Genomic DNA, 11,988 nt, shown 5'->3' with positions numbered 1-11,988 from the left:
CTGTGCAGGGGGGAGACTGGGACGGTGGGTCTCAGCCCCGCAGTGTCCCCCGTCATGCTTCAGCTCCGGGGGTTTCTTTGCAGATGCACTGTGTCCTTGTTGCAGGTGGCTTGTCCCCTCCAAGGTCGTGTCCTCTGCAGGGACCAGAGCAGTCCTGCAGCGTTAAACTTTGGTCTCACTGCATTTGGGGTGAGCAGGGACAGGGCTGTGCCATGGGAGCACAGAGCTGTTGAGCGGGTGGCAGCCAGGTGTGGTTTTGGGGGGTGGGCGATGGCAGCATGACCCCCATGGGAGCAGGGCCAGCACCCGGCGCTGTGCCTGGGGTGCTGCAGGGAGGCTGCGGGGCCGTGTGCCCGGGGTCTGGGCCGGGCGTGAGCCGGTGTCGGGGTGGCGCTGGGCGGCGCAGGGTGCCGGGGCGGAGCGTGGCCCAGGCTGGGCAGAGTCCGGCCGAAGCGCTGCAGCTGGAGGCAGTAAGGCAGCCCGGGGGCTCTGCTGTGGGGGTCCGGGGCCTCCCTGGGGACACCCCTGGGGCCAAGGACTCTCTGCAAAGCGTGGGGGCTGATTTGCACTTTGGGGAGGTTTTTGAGGTCTCGTATCTCCAGGGCAGCTGGGACTGGTGGTTTTGCGGGGTGGGGGGTGTTGTCAGGCACCCCCAGGAACATCCCACGAGGCTGCTGGGTACTGCTGGGGCATGGGGAAAAAAGTGCTTTTTGCTCCTGTATTTGAGGGAAAAGGGGGTGGGAGTTCAGGGCCTTTGGGAGGGCCCGGCGTGGTGCCTGTTGCAGTGGCGTCAGGACACCAGCCCCATATTCCCGTTGCAGTGGCAACCCTCTGCGGAGAGCGGATCCACCGGGAGGTGCAGGTGAGGGGCGCAGGTGGCTGGGTGGGGGGCCGAGCCCAGGCTGCGCTGGGATGTCTGCTGCGGTCAAAGGCCAACGCCTGTTTCGGTGCCTAGATAAAAACGTGAGGTGCGGTCGGCTGCTTCTCTCCTGTTCCCTGCAGGGATGGGGGTTGTTGAGCAACCCCATGTTTCCCTGCCCGCGCTCCCTGCGCCCTTCTCGCCTGGGGAAACGGTGGCTGCAGCATGCAAAGTTATTGCAAAGGGGAATTTAATCCCCTACTGCACAAACACATCTGTGCGTGCGAGCAAGGGGAGCTGGGGAGGGTGGGGGCGAAGAGGTGCTTGGTGTTAGCCTACTCTTTAGCTGGGTGCAGATGAGAGTGCCGGTGCCAGAGGACACTGGGGTCACATACAAACCAAGTGCAGAGGCATGGCCCCGCGGTTTGGTGCACAGGGAGCTCCCAGGGAACAGCTTGCTGTAGTTTGGTGGCCTCTGTCCTTCCCACCTCAGGATTACTATGGCAAAGAGCTGCAGAAGTCGGAGGACCTGAAAACCAATGCCTGCGTTACCTTGGCCAGGCCTCTTCCTAAGGCGGTGAGAGATGCTTTGGAGCGTGTCCATGAGGAGGTGGTGGCCAGGTAAACCCTGGGGTCTCCCCTCTTCTGCTGTGTCCCTCTGGGCTGCAGCCTCCCGGACCACCATGCCACGGGGGCACCTCTGCACGGCTCAGCTCAGCACCCCCCAGGTACTACGGCTGCGGTCTGGTGATCCCCGAGTGCCTGGCATCATGCCGGATCCTGGACCTGGGCAGCGGCAGTGGCAGAGACTGCTACCTGCTGAGCCAGCTGGTTGGGGAGCAGGGCCACGTCACCGGGATAGACATGACCGAGGGCCAGGTACAGCATGAATCTGGGGCTTCTCCTCATCCCCCCAACATTCCCCCACCATCGTTCCCTTCCTCCTCCCAGGTCAAGGTGGCGAAGAAGCACATTGCCTACCACATGGACAAGTTCGGCTACCGAAAGCCAAATGTTGAGTTCCTGCAGGGCTACATGGAGAAGCTGGGTGATGCTGGGCTGGCTGATGAGAGCTACGATATTGTTATGTAGGTACTGCACAGGGCGCTGCCATCCTGGTCCTGCTGCTGCCAGGGGCCATGGGCTGGTGTCCAGGTCTGCATCCCACTGGGTTGCCCGCCTCAGGAGCACATGTTAGGGAAGGGGAAATTCCAAGGCAGGGTCTGTGCTAAAGCCTGGGAGTACACAAACTGCCCTTTTCATGGTCAAATCAGCATCTCCAAATCCTGCATGAAACAATGGTACAGGCAGCAGCTGGTGGTGCTGAGTGTGTGAGAGGGTGCAAATGAACCTCAGTCGCCTCCTCCCTAGCTCCAACTGCGTGATCAACCTTGTCCCCAACAAGAAGGCCGTGCTGCAGGAGGCCTACCGTGTGCTGAAGGTAATGCTGGGGCTGGCACCCACGGCAGGAGTGGAGCAGGGTTGTGGTGGCCCTGCTGTTGTGGTGCCACTGGGATGCAGCAAATGGGATAAAGCAAGACTGGGATGCAGGATAGGGCCGGGGAGGGCACCACTGCAGAGGGTCCTGAGCAGGGTAGCACTGGTGGGTGCCCAGTTCTCCCTGCCCCTTTTGTGCCATTGCTTCTTGAGGTCTCCCTTCACTCCTTGCTGCCTTCTAGCCTGGAGGAGAGATGTACTTCAGTGATGTCTATGCTAGCCAGCGCCTGAGTGAGACTGTCCGGAAGCACAGGGTTCTGTGGGGTGCGTAGGGCTCCAGGATGGGGGTAACATGGGATGGAGGGACCAGACCTTTGCCTCCATCACCCATGTCTGTGGTCTCATGCCAGGGGAGTGCCTGGCAGGAGCTCTGTACTGGAGAGACCTGTACAGCATTGCCGAGGAGGTGGGGTTCACCCCCCCGTGCCTGGTCTCCGCCAGTCCCATCACCATCGGTGACAAGGAGCTGGAGAGCTTCATTGGTGAGGGTCTGACCAGGGAACATCAGCTCTGGGCAGCTGTGGGGAGCTGTGTGAGGCGCCCAGCCTCTGCTGGTTCCCAGCCTGGGCACTCAGTGACCAGTCCTAACCTGTCTCTTGCAGGTGACTGCCACTTCGTCTCTGCGACTTTCCGCCTGTTCAAGGTGCCGGGTAGCAGCCAGACTGGGCCCAGTCAGGTCATCTACAACGGCGGGATCGTGGGGCATGAGCAAGAGCTGGTGTTTGACGCCAATTTCACCTTCAAGGTGCGGGGAGCTGGGGCTCCCCATGATGCCAGGCGGTCCTGGTCTGTAGGGATGGGGTAGAGCTGATGAAGCAGTGCTACTCAGCAGCATCCTCCGTGATTTTTGGGGTTAGCTGTGGTAGAAGGAGTGGCGGGTGAGAGCAGAGGGGCTGTATAAACCAGGGTAAGCACAAACGGGGCGGGAAAAGGAGCCAGACCCATACATCGCATTGGGGTGAGGATAGGAGCAGGACATCCATGGTGGCTTTCAGGAGGGTTTGAAGCCAGCTGCTTGGTCATTGTGGGTGTTTCTCAAGGTTTTGGGCCAGGCTGTGTCCCTGCTTTTTCTCCCCCCGTCATCTGGCTGGGTGGCTAGTGTCCCCTGGCCACATATCCTGGACACCAACCCTGTGACGGTCCCTCTGCCCCCAGCAAGGAGAGGTGGTGGATGTGGATGCTGAGATGGCTGCAATCTTGCGGAGCTCCAGGTTTGCGGAGGAGTTCCTGATCCGACCTGGTGGGGCCTACGCTGGTGCTGGTGCACCGCAGGGCAGCTGTTGCAAGGGGGTGAAGGTTGGTAGCAGACAGCTCCATGGCTGGGTTCAGGGTCGGGGATATGGGTGTCCTGTGCCATCAGAGTTGCCCTGGGGTATCAGAGGGGCTATAGCATGACACCAAGAGACTTGAGTCCTTCTGGGATGGGCAGGAGCCCATGGAGCGCAGAGCGTGGTGCCTGGTGCCTGAGCTTGGGCAACTGCACCCCAGCGCAGGCTGGAGCTCTCCAAAGGGGGAGGTCTGCTCTAACCACCAGGCATGAAGAGCCCCTTGCCCCCCACCATGTCCATGGGGGCTGCTGAGGCTGACAGCTGGACCTGCCCGAGGTCCCGCAAGGGGAGGCATCCTTCCCCTGGGGAGATGGCTGTGGACAGCCTGCCACAGGGAAATGATCGCCCATCCCCATGGCTCCTTCGCGCCCATCACTCTCCCAGCTGCTGATGTGAGCTTGACCCTGGCTGCTAGCCCTGACCCCGCAGTACAAGGCACCCCTATCTGCTGGAAGCCTCTCTCCACCTCTGGTGGTCCCTCCAGCCTGTAGATGGGCCAGGAGAGGCAAGGGAGATAACGCCTTGCAGCTGCGTGTCCCTGAAACACAACCTTGTACTTGGGGAGGGGGAGATGTTCTTGGGTCCCTGGCCAAGCAGGAGGCATTTCTCAAATAAAAACAGAGCCAAGGTCCAAGAGAAGCTCTTGGCTTCCTCCTCCTGGCAGGGAAAAGCAGCTGGAGTGACCCAGGGGCTGCACCCACGTTGGCTATGGAGGGTCTGCTTGGGCTGCCCTACTGACAGGGAGTGAGTTGGGGGGGAAATGCCATTTTCTTGGGGTGCCTCTTGCTTCCCTCTGGCCCGATCCTGCCCCGGGTTGTTCTTTGCCCTCCAGGAGAAGATCTGCGATCCCTTCCAGCTGCTGGAGCTGCTCGCAGCCCCAGGTCCTGCCTGCCATCCTGGTGGCACCTGTGGTCCCCTGGGGTGCTGCTGAATGGCGAGCAGTGCCACTGGCAGCACAGGAAGATGTGGCCCCAGTGGCATGTCGTTTCCACTTGAGATCAAATAAATGGCTGAACTCGAAGACTACGTGCTCACGGCTGGGACCTTGGGGCCCGTGGGGTGCTGCTGTGCTCCCCTGTCAGGGCTGGTGGGGCAGGTTGTGCCTGGTGGTGGTGATGGACAGCTGTCCTGTGAGTCCCCTCGCTATGGGGGTGGCCGCAGCTGCGTGGCTTGGGTGTGCAGGCAGGGGCAGTGTCCGTGGGAAAGGGGTCTGTGGGTCACTGCGTGGGAGACAGCAGGTCTGGAGGGGTTTGGCAGCAGCTGCGTGCTGGCGTTGAGCTCACGGAGCAGAGTGGAGACATTTGCAGGAGGCGTCTTGGCAGAGCAGGGTGTGAAAGGAGGCCCCGGTGCCGCGCAGGGCCTGATGCTGCAGTACGCATCTCTCTGCGTGAGCCTGGCTCTAATTTGAGGTCTCGGGGAGCCCGCAGCTGAGACACAAATGCTTCTGAGAAGCGAAAGGCACAGCAGTAAGCAGCCCGGTTGTTTTTTTCCTTCTTTTGATCTCCCCATGCTAACCTTCCCCATGCAGGGAGCCGCAAGCACCTGCCAGGCGGCCCATGCCTGCTCCCAGTGGTGGGGTGGAAAGCTGAATAACGTGGTTGCAAATGAGCATCTCCCCAGGGCACTGGGCGAGAAGGACTGGTTACCTCCTGGGGGCTCGGCCAGCCTTGCTTTTCCATGAAGAACTTGGTGTGACACATGGGGTGCAGGGGGATGCCCCCGTTATTTGCATTCAGGATGGGGCACGCCTGAAGTAAACTCCCCACACCTTGTCCCACTTGCAGCCCCACAGCCCTTTCCAGAAGATTTCCAGGGAATTTCTCTACCTTTCCCTGCTCAGCACTGCTGAGGTTTGTATTTTCCACCAGACTCCATCTAGTGGGAAAGCCCCGAGTCCCCTGCGAGCACTGCACCCGGCCGAGTTTTGCAGGGAAATGTGGTGATTCTGGAAAAGCAGAAGCCAGGCTGGCTGCATCCCGCAGCGGGTGAGGAGCGAGGGCTTCAAGGCTGCAGCAGGAGGCAAAGGGCCATGCTCCTGCCGCCCCCTGCGAAACACACGTGTCCTGGCCCGCAGAGGCTGTTTGGGAGAGGCCAGAGCTGCTGGGCAGCCCTTGGCTGAGCAGCTGAGCTTAGAAATGAGGGACTGTTTCCACCTCTCCCCATACAATGATTTTCTGCAAATTTCCCCTCTCTGCCATTTAAACAGCATATTGCTGTGGCGTGGGGGAAGATAAAACCCAAACAATAAAATATTTGGATTCAAAAAGAAATGTGTGCAAATGCCAAGGATGCTCTGCCGTAGCGGTGGCTGAGGAGGGTCCAGGTAGTAAGGAGGCATTGCCAGAATGTCTGGAATGAAAAGCGTGGGCAGCCAGGTAACATCCAGCTGTCACACAGTGATGGGAAATCCAGAAACAGGCCTGACAGCCCAGAATCCTTAACCTGCCCTCTGCCATCAGCAAAATAGGGGAGTGATTAATTCACAGTTTAGAGATTAAACGTATAAATAATGCCCATAAATACAGTTTCCTGAAAAGTTGCCTTGCCAGCCTATCTTTCTGGCTTCGGGCAAGACTGCGAGTCTGATCGATTTGGTGTACACACACATGTAAGTTGGTGTTACCTGGAGCCAACGGGGCATGTATCAGCTGGCTTCAGGTAGGGGACCCTGGCAGACCAGCCTCGAGGGTGGCTGTGACGTGGCAGGTGAGGAGACCTCTGGAATTGTGTGCAAGGACCTCACTGATAGGACCTTGGGAAGAACCTGCCAGAAAACACATGCAAGATGCTGTTTAACCTACTCTGTGATTACTGACAAAGACTTTCACAAAGACTCCAAACAGCCCACCCCGGGAGGTTTGCAGCAATTAGCTCCTGCTATCAAAGGGAGACTTCCCAGGCTAACTGAAGAGCAGATAGGGTGGGAGGTCCCATCTGCAACCCCTTTCATTAAAAAGGCATGAGTCCCTGCCACAGCCTTTCCGCCTGCCTGGGGAGAGAGGTGCCCACTGCGAGGGCCCCCCCTCTTGCATGCATACGGAAAAAGGCCACAGCTTAATGCCACTGCATTTGCATAGCACTATTTTTTTCCCCATATTCTTGGCATTTCTGGGAGGAAGCAGCTAAGAGGACTTTGATGTTAAGCATTAGAGTAGGGGTTCTCACCAATCTATGGATGTGGGGGGGGTGTCTTGTCTGCCTGGCTTTGCTTGCGCATGCACAACCTTGGGGTTTTTAACCCCAAAGCCATGAAAGAGGAGAAGGTGCAGCCCCATCCCACATGAGGAAGCCCAAACCAATCTGTCCAGCACCCCGGCCTGGCTGTTCTGGTGACTGTGAAGATGGGCCAGATCCCATTCTCCCAAGCCGTAAGCTGTGGTGCTCTGGTTCACCCCGGGGTGAAAGGGGGGTGATTCCCAAGCCCCCACTCACTGTGGCTAGCAGGGAGGTGGCTGTGGCTCAGGGGCATCCGCCACCTCCCGGGGGGAGCAGCCCTCTGGAACTGCCCCTCGGTGAGCTGGCTGAGGTCTGGGACCAGGGAAGCAGCGCTGTGGCTGCAGCCCCCGGAGCACTGGGCTGTCCAGTGGGATCCTCCGCTCTTCCGTTTGCTGAGCACTTGAATGGCGGAGAGGCTGCTTTACCTCCTCTAAGGGGTCACCCTGAACCCCCAGTGTGGGCTCGGCCACCACGAGCCGCACTGGGTGCTCCCTGGGCTGTCCGTCTCTGGCTGGCTGGGATGCAGACAGGTCACTCAACCCTAAGGGAGGGCGGTGGTGGCTGGGTCCCGGGGCGGCTGGGCCCCCGCTGGGGTTGGGGAGCAGCAGGAGAGGCCCCGGGACACCGGCACGCACCCACGTTACACCGAACCGGGGTCCCTCAGTCCTGGGTGCATCCTCCGTGCCCTGCGGGGGCGCGGGGCGCCGGGGGGGGGCTGTGAGCGTCCCGGGGGCAGCTCCAAAGTCCCGACCCCGCTCCTGGAAGTCCCTGCGCGGGGTTCGTCTGATGCGACGAGGCGGGAGGTGCCCCGAGCGGCTGAGCAAGAGGCGGAGAGGGGAGCGCGGCGCGCGGCCCGTGCGTGTCGCACGTTTAACGCTTCGTTTCGCTCGCAGGAACGAGCGCGCCGAGGAGGTGCCGGGCGCGGGGCGGAGGGTGCCCTGGGGCCGGGCCGCGACGGCCGGATCTTTAGCCGCCGCAGCGTACCGCGCCGGCGGCGGCACGGGGAAGAGCGGGGAGCGGGCACGGCCGGACGGTGCCGGGAGAGCCGTCGCCCGCGGCCGCCAGTAGCCCCGGTGCCGAGATCGCGGCCCCAAGCACGGGCAGCCCCAAGGAGCCCGGGGCCGCGGGAAGGGCGCAGGCGGGAGGGCGAGGGGATGCTCCCCGCGGCCCGGAGCTGGCTGCGCCGCGGGGAGACGCCAGGGGGCGCTGCGCGACCGCCGACCGCGGCGGCGGCGGTAGCAGTAGGGGGGGCGCGGGGCGGTGCACTGGAGCCGCTGCGGGGGGCGGGCGGCGCGGCAGGTCCGCGGGCAGCGGCGGGTGCAGCGGGCCGGGCAGGGGCGGCGGGCGGCAGCGGCCCCGTCCCATCCCGTCCCGTTTCGTCCCGTCCCGTCCTGTCCCCCGGCACGGAGGCTCGCCGGCCGCCCCGCCGAGCGCCGCACGCGCCGTCCCCGGCCCGCCGGCCGCACCGCGCCCCCATTGGTCGCGCCCCTCCGAGTCTCCGCCCCTCCAGCCCCGAGGCCCGCTGCCATTGGCCGTGGCCTCAGGGCCGGCCCCGCCCCCGCCCGCCTGGCGTACACACCGGAGTCACGCGCCCCCCGCGCTGGGGAGGCGGTGGCGGGCGGCAGGGCGGGGCCGGGCCGCCACTGGCGGGGGGGCGCGCACCGATTGGCGGCGCGGAGCGCCGGGCCCGCCCCCGCGAGGCGTGCGGGGAGGGGCGGGGAGGGCAGCGGCTTGAGGCGGCTCTCGGCTCGGCCCGGCCCGGCAGTCGCCGCCTGTCGGGTCCCGCGGGTAGCCGTGCCCGCCGCCTCGCCCGCCGCCGCGCCGCGCCCGCCGCCACCGCCGCCGCCGCCGGGGGAGCCGGGGCACGCCGCAGGCGCCGCGCGGCGATGCGGGGCCGCGGCGGCGCCGAGCCCTGACTAAAGATGGCCGCGCTGCCCGGTGGGAACATGGCGGGGGGCGGCCGGGGGGCGCGGGTGCTGCTGCTGCTGCTGCTCGGCGGCTGCCTGGGCCGGCGGCCCCCGGCTGCCGCAGCCGCCGCCGCGCCGCCCGCCGCCGCCGTCGTCCCCCCCTCGGCGGCGGCGGCGGAGGAGACGGTGATCATCGGCCTGCGGCTGGAGGACACGGACGACGTCTCCTTCATGGAGGGGGGCGCGCTGCGGGTGAGCGAGCGGACGCGGGTGAAGCTGCGGGTCTACGGGCAGAACATCAACAACGAGACCTGGTCGCGCATCGCCTTCACGGAGCACGAGCGGCGGGGCGGGCGGGCGGCGGCGGGGGCGGCGGGGCGCGGCGGCGGCGGGGGCGGCGGCGGGGCGGCGGGCGGCGGAGCCCCGCAGCGCTGCGGCATCCGCACCTCGGACATCATCATCCTGCCGCACATCGTGCTTAACCGCCGCACCTCGGGCATCATCGAGATCGAGATCAAGCCCCTGCGCAAGACGGAGAAGAGCAAGTCCTACTACCTGTGCACCTCCGTCTCGGCCCCCGCCGCCGCCGCGCTGGGGCCCGGGGCCGCCGGGGGGCTGGCAGGCGCCGAGGGGCCGGTCGGGCCCCCGCCCTGGGGCGAGACCACCTGGATCTACCACGACGGCGAGGACACTAAGATGATCGTGGGCGAGGAGAAGAAGTTCCTGCTGCCCTTCTGGCTGCAGGTCATCTTCATCTCGCTCCTCCTCTGCCTCTCGGGCATGTTCAGCGGCCTCAACCTGGGCCTCATGGCCCTGGACCCCATGGAGCTGCGCATCGTACAGAACTGTGGCACGGACAAAGAGAAGAACTACGCCAAGCGCATCGAGCCCGTGCGCCGCCAGGGCAACTACCTGCTCTGCTCCCTCCTGCTGGGCAACGTCCTGGTCAACACCACGCTTACCATCCTGCTGGACGACATTGCCGGCTCTGGGCTGGTGGCCGTGGTGGTCTCCACCATTGGTATCGTCATCTTCGGCGAGATCGTGCCGCAGGCCATTTGCTCTCGGCACGGCCTGGCCGTGGGCGCCAACACCATCTTCCTCACCAAGTTTTTCATGATGATGACCTTCCCGGCCTCCTACCCCGTCAGCAAACTGCTGGACTGTGTCCTGGGCCAGGAGATCGGCACGGTCTATAACCGTGAGAAGTTGTTGGAGATGCTGCGGGTCACCGACCCTTATAACGATCTGGTCAAAGAGGAGCTCAACATTATCCAGGGAGCCCTGGAGCTGCGCACCAAGACTGTGGAGGACGTGATGACCCCCCTCCGAGACTGCTTCATGATCGCTGCTGAGGCTGTGCTCGACTTCAACACTATGTCCGAGATCATGGAGAGCGGTTATACCCGCATCCCTGTTTTCGAGGGTGACCGCTCCAACATTGTGGACTTGCTCTTTGTTAAGGACCTGGCTTTTGTGGACCCTGACGACTGCACTCCGCTCAAGACCATCACCCGCTTCTACAACCACCCGCTGCACTTCGTCTTCAACGACACCAAGCTCGACGCCATGTTGGAGGAGTTCAAGAAAGGTGGGCTCGTGCTGGTGGCGGGGGCGCGGGGGGTCAGCTCTCAGCTCTGGAGGTGAGGGGGCTCTGCAGAGAGGCCCCTTGTGTTCCTGCTTGCAGAGGGGTTTGGGAAGGCGCGCTCGGGACAGAGAGCGGCCGGTATTTAGGCATCTGCCAGATCCGCCTGTTCCCTGGGTCAGAAAACTGATATGCGGCTGGTATGTGCCCCCGGCCTCTTTTCCCCACTGCACTGGGATGTGTGTGTGGGCATGGTGCCAAGCAAGGTTGTTTTCTTTCTTGCTTTTTCCACTCATCTGTCCGTTATGGTGAGAACCGCTGACGGGAATCTGCACCCATTGCTTGGCTGTGGCTTCTCCCGTGCTTTTTCAGCTGGCCTGACAGCGAGGAGAGCGGGTGGGCTGCTCGGGTATCTTTCAGGCTTAGTGCGCGCGCACGTGCTGAGATAAACAAGGCGTTTTAGCTCCATTCATAGGCTCAGCCGGCTGACCTCAGCTCTGTGCTCATGTTCCAGTTATTTTGATTGATGCTTTGGTCTTGTAACTCATAAATAGCTTCAGGGTCTTAAAGTATGTTCGAAAGCACCTGTTGGTGCTACGCTTCAGAGTTTACAGGTCTTTTTCCCTAGGCTTCCCACCGCCCCAGCACCACAGGCTCGGCAGAGATGTGACCCTAGCTACCCCTCTTGTGTAGCCTGTGTATTAGTTGCATCAGAACGGGACTGAGGCTTTCTGGCGCCGTCTTAACTGTAGGAGGTTTTAACCTGACAAATGCATCTTAAATCCTGTTAGAAGCTTTTGCTTATGAGAAAGAGAAAAAACTTTTTTGTTTTCCTTTTTAAATCTGTTCCTCTCTGCAAGCCAAGTAATGATGCCGTATGGCCTGTGCAGGGAAGTGTTTACAGAGAAATAACAAAGTGACATTTCAAACAGCGTTGATGTGCGGTCTCCTGTGCTGGAAAACGGAAGGCCGTTGGAGTGCCACAGAGCTGTTCATACCTGGGGAGACCTGGTCAGAGAACTGCTGAGCAGCTCAGTGCCTGGGAGGTGATCTGGCCGAAAGGGGAGATCTTTACAGCTGCACTGACCCCACAGTTAGGCTAATGGGGAATATCTGAGTTGGTCTTTTATCAGCTACAAAAGTTACCTTGAAAATAACTTTTTTTCATAGGTGAACAGTCTTTCTAGGGAATAATTTAAATTACCATTTACATTTCAGGTGCTGTGTTGTCCACACATGGGGTTTTGACAGCATGGCATTTGATCTCTTTCTTCCAGCTTAACTGAGTTTTGGGGATTTGTAGTGTTACCCCGTTGGTTTCCTCATCTTTAGTTCATCTTCACAGACAGAAAGTGAACATACTTCTGCTTTTTACTGACCGGTGCAGCAGTGGTTTTCTTTCTTTCTTTCTGCCTCTGTGTAGTGATGGGGAAGTCTTGCTTTGGTTTGGAGCTGTGGAAGGGGAGACGAGAAAGACCCCTCCCTTGGCTGTGGCTCCTGCACTGCGGGATCTGCAGCTCAGATCTGGGAAACTCAATTATGTCACTTAACTGTTGGCCCGTCAAGATGGATTGTGCCATGTGTGGGCATAGGATT

At 61.6% G+C, this 11,988-nt stretch overlaps 2 protein-coding genes across 6 annotated transcripts in view; both read left to right on the top strand.

Annotated features, from left to right (window-relative positions):
* Positions 1–417: 417 nt before the first annotated feature.
* AS3MT (arsenite methyltransferase) lies at positions 418–4,705 on the top strand. Of its 2 annotated transcripts, XM_056352972.1 has the most exons (11): positions 418–470; positions 822–862; positions 1,353–1,480; positions 1,588–1,738; positions 1,811–1,947; positions 2,231–2,300; positions 2,539–2,620; positions 2,707–2,838; positions 2,959–3,101; positions 3,512–3,652; positions 4,517–4,705. In XM_056352972.1, coding segments are annotated over exons 1-11 (1,125 nt in total). In that variant the 5' UTR covers positions 418–469; the 3' UTR covers positions 4,616–4,705. The 2 variants fall into 2 exon arrangements, with proteins under 2 accessions (XP_056208947.1, XP_056208948.1); XM_056352973.1 differs by lacking the exons at positions 418–470; positions 822–862 and having other exon boundaries at positions 1,391–1,480; positions 1,578–1,738.
* A 3,927-nt stretch (positions 4,706–8,632) lies between these two features.
* Positions 8,633–11,988, top strand: part of CNNM2 (cyclin and CBS domain divalent metal cation transport mediator 2) — a 125,445-nt gene continuing 122,089 nt past the window's right edge. For all 4 annotated transcript variants that reach the window (XR_008823919.1, XM_056352027.1, XM_056352026.1 and 1 more), the window contains exon 1: positions 8,633–10,398. Coding sequence is in view for 3 of the 4 variants with exons in the window: in XM_056352027.1 (XP_056208002.1) it covers positions 8,823–10,398 (1,576 nt within the window). In the remaining variant the exon portion in view is untranslated. The remainder of the gene's footprint in view (positions 10,399–11,988) is intronic.

Source organism: Falco biarmicus, chromosome 9 (genome assembly GCF_023638135.1).
Source record: "Falco biarmicus isolate bFalBia1 chromosome 9, bFalBia1.pri, whole genome shotgun sequence".
Lineage (NCBI taxonomy): Eukaryota > Metazoa > Chordata > Aves > Falconiformes > Falconidae > Falco > Falco biarmicus.
Note: the sequence above shows the minus strand (reverse complement) of the source record. Positions and strands in the feature narration are given on the sequence as shown.